General features: G+C 35.1%; 1 protein-coding gene across 51 annotated transcripts in view; it reads left to right on the top strand.

Annotated features, from left to right (window-relative positions):
- The window catches only part of arvcfb (ARVCF delta catenin family member b), a 423234-nt gene that overhangs the window by 352948 nt on the left and 50779 nt on the right, over positions 1-19507 (top strand). For 22 of the 51 annotated variants that reach the window (XM_073950715.1, XM_073950704.1, XM_073950709.1 and 19 more), the window contains 2 exons: positions 2884-3055; positions 10463-10534. In XM_073950715.1, the coding sequence (XP_073806816.1) occupies positions 2884-3055; positions 10463-10534 (244 nt within the window). Of the gene's footprint in view, positions 1-2883; positions 3056-7307; positions 7326-10072; positions 10103-10462; positions 10535-19507 lie in introns of all 51 variants that reach the window. The other 29 variants (XM_068221256.2, XM_068221253.2, XM_073950702.1 and 26 more) reach the window with 3 other exon arrangements.

Genomic DNA, 19507 nt, shown 5'->3' with positions numbered 1-19507 from the left:
TACACAACAATACGCCATCACAGACGCCGTTCCTGTGTGACTCCAGGTGACACTTCTGGGTTTCTTCTCACTGCAGCCTCGCTTTCGCTTTAAAAATGGCAGCCGCATTAAAATCAGTCTAGAAAAATAAAAACAACTTGACTATAGATGGGGGTTAAACTAAATGGACAAAGCAAACTGTTTCCTGAAATATAATCTAATTTAACATCGCTGAAATAATAGTGTGCAGTTTAGCTGTAAATACTTTACACATAAAAAAAAATGTGTTTATTTCTATGAAAGTACAGTTGGTTTCAAAATCACAAAAAAAGGATGTTCTGTTCAAAATGTGATGTTTTTTGGTTGAGCAGGGAGGAAATTAAGCATAAAAAATCTTCTTTTTTTAAATTAAACAATGCAGTGTCTATACTGCGATCTTGTCAGACTATAAAAAAACAACTATTGTTTGGTTATCCTTATAAAAATCGACAAAATGTGAAATATATGACTGCGTTTCTAATCAAATGAGCAAGACACAGCTTATCATGATTATAACACTGCATTTGTGCTGTATAATATCAAGTGATGTTTGTTCACGCATCAATTAAAACAGCAGGTTAAAAGATCAGTCCTGATCGTGCAGTGGTAAAAAAAAACAACAACACTTTATATATTTCCGTACACAAACCTTTAATAAACATTGGTACGTGTGTATCATTACATTGCTGATATAAACAGGCGATGTGATCCTGGATTAACATCTACGTTTGAAAATGAAATCCATACCTAATTCGTACCCCTAAACCTAACCCTGTAACTGTAAATTATTCCCAAACTCAGAGAGAATTAATAGTTGGGTAACAATAATGTAGAAGCACATGACTCTAACTGTAAGCCTAACCATAACATAAACTGTAAACCTATTCTTTAAATCTGACTGACTGATTGGAATGTTGTTCCAGGATCGACATGGATGTTACCTAGTTGGTAACATGAAAACATGAAAACATATATTGTTCATCCTAAAGTGGTTATTTTGCAATACTAATTGCCTTCCTGCACATTTTCCAACTTATTACTTTGCTTCTTTAAACATAAATAAATTGACCCACAGTACAGATTTGAATAGTTGTAATTTGAGAAAGGAAAGAGGCCATGCCATGTATCCAATTACATGCCTGGCATTGTGGCCATTTATACAGTTTAGCCAGACAAAAACATAGTACTGTAGTGTTATTTATACAGTTCAGCCCAAAAGTTTAGCCATTTATACAGTTTAGCTTAACAAAAACAGATTAGTACTATATAAACAGAGAAAACTATATTTTGATACATTTACAGTGCATCCGGAAAGTATTCATAGCGCTTCACTTATTCCACATTTTTTTTTATTTTACAGCCTTATTCCAAAATAGATCAAGTTTATTTATTTCCTTAAAATTCTAAATACAATACAACATAATGACAATGTGACAAAAGATTTCTTGAAATTGTTGCAAATATATTTAAAATAAAAAAGCTGAAAAATCACTTGTTCATAAGTATTCACAGCCTTTGCTCAATACTTTGTTGATGCACCTTTGGCAGCAATTACAGCCTCAAGTCCTTTTAAATATGATACCACAAGCTTGGCACACCTGTCTTTGGCATTTTTGGACATTCCTCTTTCCAGTACCTCTCAAGCTCTATCAGATTGTATGGGAAGCAACAGTGTACAGCCGTTTTCAGATCTCTACAGAGATGTTCAATACTATTTAGATCTGGGCTCTGGCTGGGACACTCAAGAACATTCACAGAGGTATTGTGAAGCCACTCCATTGATATTTTGGTGGTGTGCAGTGGGTCATTGTCCGGCTAGAAGATAAATCGTCGCCACAGTCTAAGTTCAAGTGTACTCTGAAGCAGGTATTTATTCAGGATGTCTCTCTACATTGCTGCATTCATCTTTCCCTCCATTTTGACTAGTCCTCCAGTTCCTGCTTCTGAAAAACATCCCCACAGCATGATACTGCCACCACCATGGATGGTATTGGCTTGGTGATAAGCGGTGCCTGGTTTTCTCTAAACGTAACACCTGGCATTCACTCTAAAGAGTTCAAGTTTAATCCCATCAGACCAAAGAATTTAAGCCTCTATCATACAGACCCGATTTGTGGATTGCTGCACAGATGGTTGTCCTTCTGTAAGGTTCTCCTTTCTCTAAAGAAGAACGCCGGAGCTCAGACAGAGTGACCATCCCGCTATTGATCACCTCCCTGATTAAGGCCCTTCTCCCCCGATCACTCAGCTTAGATGGCCGGCCAGCTCTAGGAAGAGTCATGGTGATTCCAAGCATCTTTCACTTACGGATGATGGAGGCCACTGTGCTCATTAGAACTTTCAGAGCAGCAGAAATTTTTGTGTAACCTTCCCCAGCCTTGTGCCTCAAGACAATCCTGTTTCAGAGATCTACAGACAATTCCTTTGTCTTCATGCTTGGTTTGTGCTTTGACATGCACTGTCAACCCTGGGACCTTATATGGACAGGTGGATGCCTTTTTAAATCATGTCCAATCACCTGAATTTACCACAGGTGAACTCCAATTAAGCTGCTGAAACATCTCAAGAATGTTCAGTGGAAACAGAATGTACCTGAGCGCAATTCTGAGCTTCGTGGCAAAGGCTGTGAATACTTATGTATTGATTTTTCAATACATGGGGTATTGTGTTTAGAGTTTTGGAGGAAATAAATGAATTTAATCCATTTTGGAATAAGGCTGTAACATTGAAAACATGCGGAAAAAGTGAAGCGCTATAAATACTTTCCGGATGCACTGTGTGTAGCTTTTAATAGACAAAGATTACATTTTGTGTGTTTTGCATTTATGTAATTGTTTTCAATATTTCTCTGTTGCTGTCTGTCAGTCTGTGGAAAACTGTGTTTGCATCATGAGGAACCTGTCGTACCATGTACACAAGGAGGTTCCAGGAGCTGAGAAGTTTCAGGACCCGTCGGCTCTACAGGCCCCCGGCTCTGCTGGCACTCAGAGGAAGAAGAAAGATGATGCAGGCTGTTTCGGCGGAAAGAAAGCCAAAGGTCATTATCGAATTCTCCTTCATCTCATTTGTGTGCTTTATATTTAAACAAAACAAAAAAAAAACATTACTGACTGCCTTAATATTGCTGCCACAGGTTCACTGAGGGCAGTATGATTCTAGCATTAACACATCAACATCATAAATAGCAGAGCTAAATGGCGCTCGAGTCTTTGTTTGTTTGCCCTGTGCTCTTTTGTGGCTCACAATTCATAATTGGAGTGTGTGTGTCTGGGGTACCAATGTTGAATCAATATTCATCTTGACGTGAAAGGTGGGTGGAGGTTCCGTGTCTGTGGTGTTGCATTGTCTAAGCTGAATAAGTTCTCTGAACACTTTGCTTTTAAACTGTTGTCGCTAAACGTACTCCTCCTTAACACTGTGCCAAGAGAGCTGATTCATTTTCAGGTTCCAGATGGTTACAAGGATTTTTTTTGAGTAATATTAATTATTTTTTGTTCTCTCCCAAATGAACTGATGAGAGCCCTCTTGAATGCATTATTGAACTGAATTAGCAAATTGATTCTCCAACAGGCGTACTCATTAAACACCCTGAAGGAGCAAAGAAACCAGAATGTGCGGGAAAAAATGGTAATGATAAAAACATTTATGGCATACTGTGCCTCATGGACTATTTTTAATGAAGTTTGTTTATCTGTCAGTGGCCCTGGAGACATGAACTGTAGATGCCAGTATATTTACACCAAAAATTGCCTCAATCAAGCATTAAGATAAATTGTAAAATACTTTCGACATACCCATTTTTCTATTAATATTATTCTTGAGTTAAAAGGCATTCTGTAACTGACCCTTGCAACGTGTCCTAACAGCAACAAGATTGCAAGGACAAACAATTTGTCTGTCCACATTAGACATGACACAACAGAAGCATTTAAATACCACACACATTCAGAAGTGCAGATTACTCACTGCACACCCAAATAAATGAACAGCTTTATTATCGAATTATTGAATTGTTCGTGATGAAACAAAAGAATGCACACACTGTTTATTTTACCTATTTTGCAAAAGTACTTTTATTGTAAAAAAAAAAACACTTTTATTGTTGTTGTGAGTGTACAGAAAAAGTAGACAACTAGCAGATTCAAATGGTGTATAACATGTATTTGTGTGACCAAAATCAACAGAGTATTCTTAGTGTCTTTTGCATTGATAAGGGGGAAAAAACCTGCTAATCACACCAGTGTGATCTGGTGTCCTCAGAGGGTTAAACCTCATTAACATTATTAAAAGTACATTCTGAGTGACTGTCGTTTTTGGGTTAAGTTCTGCCATTCAATATAAATGTCACATAAAATGGTAACTACTGGTAGCATTTAACATTGAATTAAGCACATAATCAGTTCCTGATGTGATTATTGTCAAAGTAGTATATGCTGTTGTTTAGCCATGACAGAGCCGAAATAGAAGTCGTTTCTAAAATCATAGCTTTGGGAATCACTGTTGCTGATGCAGTGAGTTGCTGCATGAACTCCTCAGAAAAACAAATAGTAATAAGCAGTGTGCATTTGAATGATATATTCAGACTTGACATGAAGTAAACAAATAAAAAATTAACGTTATAGCCTGCAGGTCACAGGATAAAACTGAACTGAAACATCACCTAACAAAACAGACTGACGGTAGCAAAAAGATGATTCCCCAGATGTCAGAGATGACTGACACCCTTAGAGCTTTTTAGATTAAAAGCAGCCATCTAGATCAGTGGTTTTCATTTTAATTGATGTGACCCTTAATATAAAACCATTTAAATGCAAGTCAAGTTGTAAGAAGAGCATCAAACACTCCATTAGTTTTAGTTTTAGTACAGATAATAGTAAGGTGTCATTTGAAACGGTAAATAATTGATTTTTGGGTGGGCTTTTGTTAAATAAAGAAAAAACAAACAGGTCTCACTTTTTTTACTGGATATTATGACAAGAGTAGACCTGAGCTTTGTATATTTTTACCTGCTATTTGCATTTCACACTCAAGAATTTCTGCAAAATGGTTTAAGATCAAATCAATCAGTGTCTTTTTTGAGTGTAAGTGTAGTTGGAGTAAATAGTGAGAGGGGATCCGGAAATGTCTTTGTGCTGGGACTCAAACTCAGGACACCTGCAGCACAGTTTCCCTACAGTCTATATTGATGCACTGACCACTATTATACTGTACATAATTGTTCAGTTTTTGAACAAAATGGCAGACAGCAACAGGGACAGATAATACAGGCACTATAATTAATCAGATTCTGTAGTAAATGTAGTCCTGCTCACTTTGACTATAAGCACATACTGTAAAAGTTACATCTTGGCTTTGCACAAATAAAGCAGAATGAGTGTCATTTTTGCCCCACTATCATGTTAGAAACTAAATTAAAAAAAAAATTCATTTTTATTATTTAGCAGTTGGGTTGGGCATGTTAGCATGTCTATCGCAGATGGCCGATCGACATGCTGATCGGGCATGGTGATCCTCCGCCTCGCCCGTCACAACAGCAACCCGCTCACGAAAAATATTCACGTAGGCTTCATTACACGTATATGTCTTTTAAGTTTTTTTTTAAATGGCATTTTAAAATAAAACTGATTCTTGTTCACATTGCCGTTTCACCTACCATTTCTGAAAAGCCCTCCTTCCGCACTATACTGCTAAAAAAACATATCACATGACCACACACACACACACACTTTGTCATGCGCTGCAGCGTACGCTCCAGCAGTCAGTTGGTGCTTTGAGAACAAAACCCCAGGGAGCAGTGCACGTCGGATAGTTTATCAAGAATCTGCCGCTGGATCGCGTCTCACTATAGTTGTTAAACGTGATATTTAATTAAACTTGTCTCTACTATGACTCTTTTGTCTTTTGAATCTATCAGGTAACGTGTCACAGCATCAGTACACTGCTTCAATCTTTCACTTTCACACTTGTACTTAGTAATTTTAGTGAAAACCTCAGGTTGGTCCTTGTTGGTTGACCAACCAAGTTTGTTAATGCCATTATAATGACACAGATCACTCTGCAGAAAAAGTGAATGGCAGGTGGTAATTTGTGTGTAACTTATCTTTATTTTTTTATGATTTGGTTATGGGTAAAACAAAGCCCATGCAGCTCGAGTAGTTGAAATGGTAGGCTACAAATAATTAATTCGTTATAATTAATAATTTTTTTATAAATAAATAATTCACCACCACCTGCGGCGACAATGCCACCATCCATGGTGATGTTTAACATTAGACATCGTATGATGCCAAATTGGTCGACATCGCCCAACCCTATTTAACAATATAACTGATTTACTGCAGTTTTTTTTTTTTTTTTTCAAATAAACAAGCATAATAGACCAATCTAACCAATCCCAAATCTTTGAAATGAGTGTATACACTGTTTAAATAACAATCTGTAAATACATTTCTACTCAACAGACTGGCAGCAGTTAATTCAGAGATATTTTGTTTGAATACAGAAAATAACCATTTCACCAAATTACAAGGTGTAACTGTAAAGCAAACAGAACAAAAAAAAAAACAGAACAGACTTTACAGTTATAATTCATGAAATTACAGTATATTACTTTTGATCGTTTGTGTTTAAAATATATGTCACATTATATTTCAAAAGCAAAGCAAATGGTCAGATTAAACATTTGACTTTTCATTGTGTTTTCACTTACACTTGAAGTCTTTGCCGCTTACAAATGTCTGTGCAATTACAGTAGATGTGATGTGAATTCCGGTAGCTAGAGCAGAATAACTTGCCTTTGACAGTTTAGCTCACCATGTAATTTGCTCAGCCAGATTTTCTCCAAGCAGTTCCATCACAGTAAGAGAAAACTTGACTGTAGAAGATCGATTATGTTAACGCTCACTATAGCGGTCCAGCAGCAAATACTCCTGTTACATTTTGAATAGCTCTGACACATTGCAAAACACAATGGCATTTGAAACATGTGAATACACTCTGTTTCTTCTAACCGTTTAGTGAATTTGCTGCACAAACTGATAAACTTGTCTCTCCGTCCTCTGGAGCCTTCTTTTGAGGAAACTAATGAAACTGACTCTCTCCTCCACAGCAAACTTGCTTTAAAACTTTATAAACACTATGCTTTTGCTGTGTACTTTTAAGTGATCCACAAATAAGTTCTGTCTCCTTTAATACACACACACACACACACTGAATCTCCTCTCTTCTTTCCCTGCCTGCTTTTTTTTCTTACTGGTTTTTGCTGCCGTTCCTGCGTTGGCTAACTCTAGAGGAATGGTTTAATCAAGGTGAGTGTTTCTTCCTACTTTTTTTTTTCGTCTGACTTACTCCCCTCAGCATACGTTCACATATCATCTTCTATCTTCTATCTTCATCAAAAAAAAAAAGTTTTCATCAGCACCTCTTTTCCACTCTTTCACCTTTCTTTCTTAAATGACTAGCCAATGTTCACCTCTTCAAGGAAATGTCAAACCTGTGCCAATTTAGACGGTTCAAAGCCTGCTGGCATAGACGTCTGTTGATATCTGTTAACAAAGTCTGGCTTTTGCTTTCTGTCATCTTGGCCATTGCTTTAAAAGGATTGTCCATCCCGAAAAAAAAAGTCATCATTTACTCGCCCTCATGTTGATCCAGCTTTAGTGTGGACACAGAATGGAAAGCTTAGGCAAAATATTCACACTGCTCTTTACCATATAGCAAGGACAAAGCCATGTCTTTAATGTTTGCTTTCTAAAATAAAATAAATTAGTGTCTAAATTTTTTTCTAAGGTAATTATTTAGATATAAATATATTAAAAAGCCTAAACGTTTCTTGCCTTGTTGCATTTAGATGGGGAATATGTTGAGAAGTTAGCATTACTGTGTTTGGTTTAACATTTTTAGCATAAAACAGTGATGTTTTAATAGTTTGTTACATCAGTCTTGCTCAGGGTGGCTCAGTGGTCAGTACTGTTGCCTCACAGAAAACATCGCTGGTTTGAGTCCCGGTTGGGTCAGTGGGTATTTCTATGTGGAGTTTACATGTTCTCCCCGTGTTCGCGTGGGTTTTCTCCGTATGTTCCAGTTTCTCCCACTGTCCAAAGACATGCATTATAGGTGAATTGAATAAACTAAATTGGTCGTAGTGTATGTGTATGAATGAGTGTGTTATGGGTGTTTCCCAGTTATAGGTTGCAGCTGAAAGGGCATCCGCTGTGTAAAGTTGGTGTTTTATTCCACTGTGGCGACCTCTGATGAATAAAGAGACTAAGCCAAGGAAAATTAATAAATGAATCAGTCTTGCTTTGTTTTCCTTCTACATTAAAATGAAACTTTGCACTGAAGTTTGAGCTCTGTTGTTTAACACGTAACATTTAATGTAACAATTTTGCCATTTTTAATTCTGTCTATGTGTCATAGGTGAATAGTAACCAGAGCCTGTCAAACTTCAACTTAAAAATCATTTTAAAAGATTCTATAGTGCAAAGGGTTAGTTCACCCAAATAGAAATTTATGTTATTAATTACTCAGTCTTTATTTTTCATTCTCTTAAACCTTTATTCAGAACTTAAAATTAAGATTTTTTTAAATCCAATTAAAAACAATTCAATTGATACTGAAAGTCTATTCACAACAATCTCTGGCTTTAAATGATTCATGCAGAGATCAAAAATTTTATCAAGCAGTTTCTTATAACTTTTTAATCACTTTATAAGATTAACCTACATTGTAAAACAAAATCCATAAATGTGCAGTTTTCTGTATTTTGTGAGTCATGTTTTTATTACATTTTTCAGCCATATATGTATGCTTTTGAATTACATTATAAATTATCTTTCTTTCAACAACTTTAAACCTTGAAAAGTAAAAAAAAAAAAAAAAAAAAAAGACTTTTATAAACATTTTTTGTAGTTTAACATGATATTATGTATGGGATAGTATTGTACATTAAGGTACAAAAACCTTGTAATAAACATTTCCTCTTATATTACACACTTATTTAGATTACTTCTTAAACATTATATTATTTCAAACTACTAAAATGTCAATAAATTTTAAGATTTTTTTTTATTATTAAATCCAAGAGCTCTTTCATCCTCCATAGACAGCAGTGGTGGATTTAGGCATGGGCAATATGGGCGATCGCTCAGGGCAGCATCTTGCTGAAAACAGTACGGGGAGACATGCAGATATAGATTACTTAATGCAAATATTAATAATCCCAGAATAAAGATGTTAGGGGCCATTCACATTTAGCGTCTTTTGCACACGCAAATCTGTTACTCTGTATGCAACCAAAACAACACTGGTGAAACCAAACTGACGCATACGTGTAGAGAAACCTTTCTGCCCTGCTCCTGGTATGAATCCCAGTTGTTTACATGCACACCAATAAAATATGCGCCACTCATTTGCTGTGAAACTGGAGTATGTAGTGGTTTGTCTAAAGTGCCATTCAAACTACAATCGCCACAGTCCAGAGAAGGAACCAAAAACTTTATCAAAACAACTGTTATCATATGATGCTCCCAGAACAATTTTATTTTTTTAAGTTTATACAACTCTATCCACCAATACCTTCTGTCCTGTATCAGGTCATCAGTGCGACATGGAAGCACTGTGTAGCCCATAGTAAACACATATTATGACCTGAAGAAGTTGTTTCTACGGTTCTTTTAGCACACAATAGTGTTCTTGGAGCTACTAACTGTCTAAAGTCACATGAAATGTTTTGGTTTCTTTTCTGGACTTCGTCTCGGGACTGTTGCTGTATATGAAGGATGAGAAAGCTCTTCAATTTCATCTAAAATATTTCATTTGTCTTCTGAAAATGAACAAAGATCTCAGTGGGTTGGAATGACACGAGGGTGCGTAATTAATAACACAATTTACATTTTTGGGTGAACTAACAATTTAATAAGCTGACAAGTGCTATAGATAAAGAGATTATTTTACTGAAAAAAATACAGTGATATTATAACCACTTGAAATATAGTGTGACTGTTTGAGTAATTTGGATAGTTTTTAAAATCTTTTTTTGTTGTTTATTTTGGAGCACATCAAGTATGTTTGGAACAATATGAGGGTGAGTAAATGATGGCCAAATGTTTATTTTGTAGATGAACTGTCCCTTCATCATGCTCTCTGTCTGTGATAGTGCTTCCGTTGCTTCACTCTAGTCGTCCTCCATGACAAATCCTCTGCATTTTTAATGGGGGTTCCCACTCTTGGGAGCTGATGTCAAGAGTCTGTGTCTGCGTATATGTGTAGTAGCTCGCTTTATATATGCCACTGTGACTGTGTATGTGTCTCTGAAACTCTGGTCTACTTGACATTTTCATAGCAGAAAAATCCATCTCTCACACAGTGACACTTACAACTGCTCTCTGTGTGTGTGCGCGCGCGCGAGTCGTTCTCTCACTCTGTCTTCCTCTTCTTCACTTAGGGAGGAAAAACGGAGAGCATGACAAAAACTATGACACGTTGGACCTCCCCAAGCGCACAGAGCCCACTAAAGGTACGTCTTCCTTTGACACCACCAAATTATTACATCTTTAAGCTGTCAGTCCTCTGAATAAGGGACAGGAAAGACCTGACTCTTCGCTCTTGCTCAGAGAAATCTGGTTATGAAAGGTTTTTTTGTTTTGAGGAAGTGAATTCTACGATGAAAAGTACGATATAAATAGACCTTCTTTAGCACAAACTGAATGAACAACATGCTGTTAGTTTGCTGAAGGATGTTTTGGGAATTGAAGCTCTGTTTCAAAACATAGTGAGCTGTCTATTGAGGCTATTTGTAAAGCTTAATATGAAGATTGGGGTTAAGTCTGTTCCTATGATATGTTACTTTGTCAAATTAACTGTAAAGTAAATTCTAGAATGCTTTGTGACAGGATTTATCCATCAAACATGACAAACATGCTCAAAAGTGATTGTAAACACTGTTTATTCTATTAAAAAAAAAAAGTTTCTTTGAGCTTTCTTTTCATCACCAAATCCTGAAAAATGTAACGTTTAAGAAAATATATATATATTATATATTACTTGCCGGAACATCTGTCTTTGTCTTGGTTATTTGCCCAATGCCAGTTTAGCCAATTATATTTCAGCACTCTGGGTACAGAAACTGCGTATTTGATTCATTCAGTCATGAAGGCTCTCACAGTATGCATTTGTGACCTAATGCGACCTCTGATGGACAGTAGCAGACTCCGAAATAAGACACAGATTCAGAATTCCACATGAGGTGGTTGTTAATTAGCAAATAATATAAATATTACGAACGTAAACATTAGGTGAGCAAGTTGCATTGTTACCCTGTGTCCTAACAACACACTACATGATAATATTTGCAGTCATAAGCAATTTGGCTGTTTGCACCAAACGAAACACAACCGAAATTTAAACACAGCCATTCAGAAGCACAGAATAGTGCACTTACTGCACCCCAATGAAATGGTAAGGTTTATAATCTAATTAATACATATTAAAGCTCTTTAACATTATTAAATGTATGCTGAATCACTGATATAGTATGTTGACTTGCACTGAGTCACATCTCTAAAGTTCAATTTCAAACTGTTGTTGCTATTTGTTGCTGCTTCCAGTAGTATGGCAATAAATGACACAATAAAGCACATGAGGTGTACCTGAGGTGAACATTGTCAGTTTGTCCTGTTGTTCAGCTGCAAGAAATAAAAGTCCTTTATAAAATTAAAATTTCAGGTGTTGGTTAGACCAAAAGCTCCTTTTAATATGGAAAATATTCCATCTATGACGTGCCGTTGCTTTTATTTAGAACACGACTTAAATCAGCATTTAGGCTCACTCCTGTTGGTGTCGTCAACCTGCTCTTGCATTTGTTTTGATCCTAGTTGGTACCTAGTTCAACCACTTGGTATCAAACTTACATACTGCACCTTTAAATGTGATCAGTTGAGTATGATTAAAATAGGAAGTAAACCTATTACCTTTATGAATTATGGAGAAATTGAACTATATGTGGGGTCACAGTGGTGCAGTGGGTAGCACGCTCACCTCACAGCAAGAAAGTTGCTGGTTTGAACATCAGCTGGGTCAGTTGGCGTTTCTAGAGTTTGCATGTTCTCCCTGTGTTCACGTGGGTTTCCTCCAGGTGCTCTGATTTCCCCCACAAAGTCCAAAGACATGTGGTATAGGTGTATTGGGGAAGCTAAATTGTTCATAAAGTCTGTGTGTGAGCGAGTGTGTATGGATTTTTCCCAGAGATGGGTTGCGGCTGGAAGGGCATCCGCTGCGTAAAAACTTGCTGGATAAGTTGGCGGTTCATTCCGCTGTGGCGACCCCGGATTAATAAAGGGACTAAGCCGACAAGAAAATGAATGAATGAATGAAGGTTATTCAATTTAATAAATGAACTAATCGCTTTGGTTATTCTGCAAAATCTTTTCAGTGTGTAATATAAAAAACTATTAAACCCCATAGCCATTTTCAACATTGATCATTCAATAATTGATGTTAATTATAATACTTTTAACATTAATATTTTTGCAGCATCTGAATTCTTAATTTTTTTCATCTGCAAGTTTTCATTATAGTTTTATATTTGTTTAATGACATTAATGCTCCACATGACCAGAAGGAAACTGATTAATTAAAACCACAGAATCTATCATGCAGGAATTGCTGCTGGTTTAAAAATAAACGATTGTGAAGTTTTCAGGATGATTGTTAATGCTGCATCAGTAGAGTTCTAGAGCAGAGCTTCAGTATGCATAGAGTGCAGATCCACTGGGAATGCCAGCGATCAGGTAACAGTGCTCTTCTGTCTGGGCCTTTCATCATTATGACAAACACAGCCATAACCTTCAGCTAAATAGACACTGTATATTAGTGAGACCGATATCCCTGACATCAGTTTATCTGCAGTCCATATTGAGATGGGTGATGGGTAAAACCAAATGCTTGAGAGAGATGCTCAGACTCCTTTAGCTTGTAATTTTCTGCAAAGGAATCATAAGGTATGAATTCTGGAGACAAATTCAAACAAGCTATGGTGCAATGCAGTGGAAAGGAAAAGGGTTGAGACTTGAAAAACCTTGAAAAAGAGCAGTCTTAGTGACGATGGCTGAAGATGTTTGTCTCTATTTACACCCCTGAAGAGTCATCAGGGAGACACTCAATACCTCTTTGCTTCTGACGGACTGATCTACAGTAGGATCATTTTACCTCAGAGTTTAACTTCGTGAGAGAGGATGGTGCTTTATGGAGGCTTGTTTTTTGTGTATTACTGTAGATGAGCTACAAAGAGGGATGACAAATAGATCATTTTTAGTTGACCTGATTTTTTGTTTGTGTGTGTGAGACTGTGATGGAATGTTTGTGATCCTGTTAAAGAAGAGAAATACTGTTTACTGATCTCCCCCTCATGATAGGACCATCATCTGTGTATTGTTTGGTTATAAAAGAGTAAGATGAGGGAGAATGAATAAATAGGAATCATGTAAAGTCAGATCTCTATCATTTTTGCTGGAATAATTGCTGTGAAAATCTGTGGAGTTTAATGTTCTTAAGTAGAAAACAAAGGGTTTGTTAAAAAATGTGTGTATATATGAAATGTAAAAATCAGAAATATTATATATTTTATCTTAAGCAGTTTCATTTATACTGTGGTTTGAAGGTTTAGTTTTTTATATTAAATTTATCAAAAGTGAAAGCAAAGAGTTATTAAAATGCGTTAAAAGCCTGATAACATTTCTCCCAAATTTCAGTTTGAGAACATCAGTGTGCGTACATCTAGAAAAATGTTAAAGACCAAGCCAAACACAATAGAAAAAAAGCCAATCCCTAATCTATTTTTTTACCCCACCCCTTCTCCTTGGCCCTTGAAACAGAGTGTGAAGAGGAAGAGCTTCAAATTTTAAACCTAGAAAATGGGACAGCATGAAAAAAAACAGTCCCGAAAAATCTCAGTTTCAAGGGCTATGTAGACCTTTCCCTTAGCCCTGCACCTTCAAGCTAAAGACAACTGGGACACCCCTACCCTTTTACGTAAACGTGCAAAATAAGGGGGAAGGGCTATGGGGGAAAATTTGGATTGGGCCAAATAAATAAAAAAATCGGTAAGCTGCTGCTTTAGTTCTCAAAAGATTAATTTAATTGGACAACATTTTAACCCACAAGGTCCCGATGAAGACATTGTAGGTTGAAATGTTGTCCAATTAAATTAATCTTTTGAGAGCTGAAGTTGCAGTGTGCCGATGTTTTTGACTTGTTTTTGAATATATATATATATATATATATTGTAAATACAGAAAAATGACTAAATATATATATATATATATATATATATATATATATATATATATATATATATATATATATATATATTATGAATATATATATATATTATGAATATATATATATATATTATGAATATATATATATATATATTATGAATATATATATATATATTATGAATATATATATATATATATATATATATATATATATATATATATATATATATATATATATATATATATATATATATATTGTCATTTAGAGCTGGGTTTTTTTTCCAAAAAATGACAAGTGGTCATAATAACACAAGTTTCGGTTTATTGTGATATAAAACCTGCATTATTTCATTGAAGTTTTTACTGCTATATTTAATAAAACTTTTTTATTTTTATGCACAAATAACATATCAATAAAAATGGAACATTCTTATTTTCATAAGTCAGGATATTTTACAATCTTGCTGTTTTACTCCTTTATAATATCAAGTCAAATAAAGGCAGCATTGTTAAGAACATTAAATCAGTAATACAGTAAAATTGTTCTCTGCATTTTTGTAAGGTTTAAAGCTCTTTTGTTCATCTGAGCTCTATAGGTGTTGCAGTTGTGCGTAAATCTGCAGCGTTCTCTGTGGGCTTGTGTGTGAGCCAAAAGGGCTTGTGTGCATGTGAATGTGCTGACTATTGCAGAACTCAACAAAGCCTTGTTTGTTTTTGTGTGTGCGTCTGCTAGTGTGTATTTCAACTTTTCTCACAAAGCTTTGAGGTCAGTTGACCTTCAGCTGAAATCATGTATTGGTTTAAACTGTCAACGAATTTTGTTTTTGATTGAGTGTTTCACTGAGTAAATAATAGATGCTGGCCAGGAGCGTCAAGTTTCAGATTTGTAAAGTTGCAGGGTTGCCTAAAATTATAAGGGATTGGCTGAAAGTCATATTCTAAGAATATGGTTTTCACTAAATGCGGACATTATACAAAATGAGCATCAGGGCTGTAATGTAACTAGAAAAAAGTTCCACAAATAAGGGTTGCAAAAAATGCAGCTAAAATAAACTACTGCGGCTGCCACAGTTCAAGTTGAATGTGAAAAGCTTTTGCTTGGCCGAACATTATAACCTATTACACATGATTCTATTCAGCTTAACGCAATAGTCAATAAGAGTTGCTTGATTCAGCACTTTTCATCCCTTACATATTTCATTTTTGCAGTGTACATCTAATCCCAAATGTGTATGGAGACATGCTAAAGGAGTTTCTTGAAATCTCTGAAGCCCAATGAAGTTTCTGTTGTCAGTTGTCAAACATCTCTTGTTTAAAACTGTTGTTTTAAAGTGCATTAAAAATTACATTTAATTAAACTAATACCTTGAGACCATATAAGTCCATATTTTCAAGTTTTGAGTAATAAGATGTTTTCCATTTGGATTGTGAACATATATTTTTATTTTACTTAAAGATAGAAAACAAAAGCTTCTCAATTCTAAGGAGATTTCTGAGGAGGACTTTTTAGTGTCAGTATTAAAAATCAAAGGTAGTGATTTATGTTTCTCAAATGTGGAAGAACGGTATATGTCCAGTTATCGTGGAATAACAGTATAACTAAAAAGAGATAACGCTAAATATCTGATTCCTTCAGGTTAGTATTAAGCATTTCTTTCAAGTGTATTGTTGTTATTATTATTATTATTAATTGTAAAAACAGAAAATACAGTATGAACAATATACAATACAAAGACCTTCATACAGTACAGGCAATAGCAATCAATTACAAACAATAAAGAATAAAACAACAATACAATACAAACATTTACCATATAGCTAAATACTGTCATTTATTTAGAAAAGCTGGCGCAGCACATCTACTTCAAACTGTTCTTGCGATACGCCATCTCATGAAATATACATTAATACAGCTTTATAATATACGGGGTGTGTGGTTTTTTTTTTTTTTTTTTTTTGCTAGTTTAACTGTTTTGTGCTGTTTAGCGCACCCCAGCAATATTACATATACGGTTCTTCCGCTCACCTCTTTCAGTGGATTTTTCTCTGATTTTTGTTCTCCTCTTTAAATCAAAAATGTTTTCCCAACATTCCTCAAAGCCTTCCATTTTCTCATATCGGCTCTCCTTTTTTTGCTGAGGATTTGCCTTTTAATGTCCGAAGCGGACATGACAGCAAGTGGCATCTCCATTCTTTTTAGTGCACATAAATGTTTTTTCATGTGATGCTATTTTAATAGCACTCTTGATCGCATTGAAATAATTCCCAAACTGTTCTGTATATAAAGTTCACAAATACAATTCATGTCACATAGTTATCTCCTTATACGGTTGTTCGTCGCACGCACTTAATTATCTTTAACTACATTTCTAACCTATTTTGATATAGACATACTGTATGGATGTTTATTTATAGGCCTTTGAAAGCTCTGGTATTTGAGCTAGAAATAAGACACGAACCTGCACGTCTAAACAAGAAAAAACAACCTTGTCTGACTCTTATTTAATAGAGAAATAATGAACAGATGAGGATTCAAGATTTTCTATTAATTTACCAATTAGGTTTGAGAGGGCAGATGAATAAGTGTGATCTGATTGACACTTGAGGATTAATATGTGATAAGAGAAGGGAAACGGATGCAACTACTTGTGTTGCAACTATTCTTAACCTCTCTCTGTGATATATATCATTAACGTGTGTTAGAGAGGCTGCTGTGACAGTTTGGAGTATTGAAGGATTTTGGTCGCTTAGCTGAACCTGGGACACACAGCCATTGTTTATTCACCACACATTTTTATTATTTTTTTTTTCTGTGTTCAAGTGCCTCAAGCATTTGGTTTCAGAGAGGACTTGTTTGAAAACTACAAACCATGAAAGATATGAAAGCGTCTCGCTGCATTATTCACATCCATGGGAAAAAGAGACGGGAGAGAATTAATTAAGGATTCAGAGGGAGATGTGATTGACAATGAAGGGACATTTTCCAAAACCCCTGTGAGCTCACTGCCTCAATGCCTGCATTGAAAGATGACGTTTGGGATTCTGTACAAATAGAATTTTGAGGTAAATATAATTGTGAGGCACAAAAAAAGTGGTGCTGCATGTTATTGTGAATTTTCATGGCTATAGTCAAGTCATTTAATTAGGAAATTGATGAAATCAATGAACTGTTTGTGGAAGCTGTCCTTTGTCAAATGCTAGCTATATATATATATATGGTCCCACTTTATAATAAGTGGCCTTAACTAATATGTACTTACACAGGATTTTATTAGTTTGTTACAATGTATTTATTGTGTAAATACATGTATTTACTGTGTACTTATGCTTGATTAAATACATGTATGTAACTACATCTGTAATTAACATTTGTAATTACATTTGTAAATACACTGTTGACCATCCCTTACACCTTAACCCACCCTTAAACCTACCCATCCCACCAAACCTGTTCATAACTTAACCTCTATCCCAATTTAAAAGCACCACAAGTATTCTCAAATACATTATAAACACAGTAAGTATGTTGTATTTATTTTTTATGTAAGTACATAGTAGTTAATGACTCTTAATAATAAGGTGGGACCATATATATATATATATATATATATATATATATATACGCGGGTACGCGGACTAAAGTGAAAGGAGGGATTTTTCAGCTTTCTGAAAATAAAAATATCTTCCTTTGTTTTTACCAGAAGAAAGAAACTAATCCAGATTTGGAACAAGCGAAGGATGAGTAAACTATGACAGAATTTTTGAGTGAACTATCCCTTTCATATTTTAGTCAGCTAGACTGATGTAAGTTAAGATGACTAGAAAAGTTCATTTGACTCAGCTGAAAAAATTAAAGTGGCAAGATTTTTTTAGAGTGTAGATTTATTGTGAATTTGACCTCTAGTGTCCTGCTTTAAAAGCTTCTTTCTGGGTTTTGGAGCTGAGCTAATGAGTGCATGTTCTTCGGTGTAAACTAAAAAATGACATTTACTTTCTCAGAGGTCGCAGAAGGTGTAGTTTGAAAGCTAATGGAGAGAAGCCATCAGTACCCCTATTGTGTTTTTTAGTCCTTAATTGAAGCAATGCACTGAAGCCATTGTTGTATTTCATAAATCCCTCCTGAGAGAGATGAAGATGTAGTAATTAATTTTGTCATTTTTTTTCCACCCGTCTCCTGCTTATTTTTTTAGCCTCTTGATTCCCATAACATGGTGACATCAGGTGGAGGAACTATGATGAATCGTCTCTGCTATGTATTCCAGCTTGTTTACATGTTAAATCTCTGATACTAAAAGTTATAGCCTATTGAGCGGTAGCTTCAGTTTATAAACAGGCAACAATGAAATGTAAGTGAAAGATTCAGAAGCAGCTCGCATGAAGCACATGATTAACAACTGATTCTAATTGAGTTTGACAACAGCATGTTGCTAAGCCAATGACTCTGCACTATAATTAGCATAAATATGGCAAACAAAAATTATGCGAGTTATATTCAAATTATGATGAAGTAGGTACAAATACAGTGAATACACAAATACAAGCATACTTATGATTCTTCATTACTTTTTTAATCTTGGTATAAAATTGTGCATCTCTGAAAACTGTGTACACTATTAAAAATAAGATAAAACCTCTGAGTACACTTTTAGCATATCTATGTGTTTTTTTTCATGGCTTTGTCTGCTTGGTGGATTTTGTTTTTGTTTTTTAAGACAAATTGTTAAAATCTAAGGTATTATTCATGTGTGCTGAAAAAAACTGCTATTACAGTCTTTCTACTTTAAAAAAAAGTCATGTTTAATTCATGCCGTTTTTGTAATTATTTGTGAAATTTACTAGCGAGCTCAGCATAACTGAGTACACCCCATTTTGAAAATGAAATTTTTTTATCCATTTCTCAGAGTATATAGGCAATGTATTTTGGTGCATTTAAGCAAAACAGATTTATTAAACATATATATTTATTAAAATAATACTTAGAATATTTAGAAATTTAAAAATAATATAATTAAATTCAAGCAAAATATTGCAAAAAAAAAATTGCAACCTACAAAATTTCAACTAGGGTGATGTGGTGTCGCAGTAGGTAGTGCTGTCGCCTCACAGCAAGAAGCCCAAAGACATGCGGTACAGATAAATTGGGTTGGCTAAATTGTCCTTTGTTTATGAGTGTAAATGATTGTGTATGGCTATTTCCCAGAGATGAGTTGCAG

This window comes from Danio rerio, chromosome 5 (genome assembly GCF_049306965.1).
Source record: "Danio rerio strain Tuebingen ecotype United States chromosome 5, GRCz12tu, whole genome shotgun sequence".
Classification (NCBI taxonomy): Eukaryota; Metazoa; Chordata; class Actinopteri; order Cypriniformes; family Danionidae; genus Danio; species Danio rerio.
Note: the sequence above shows the minus strand (reverse complement) of the source record. Positions and strands in the feature narration are given on the sequence as shown.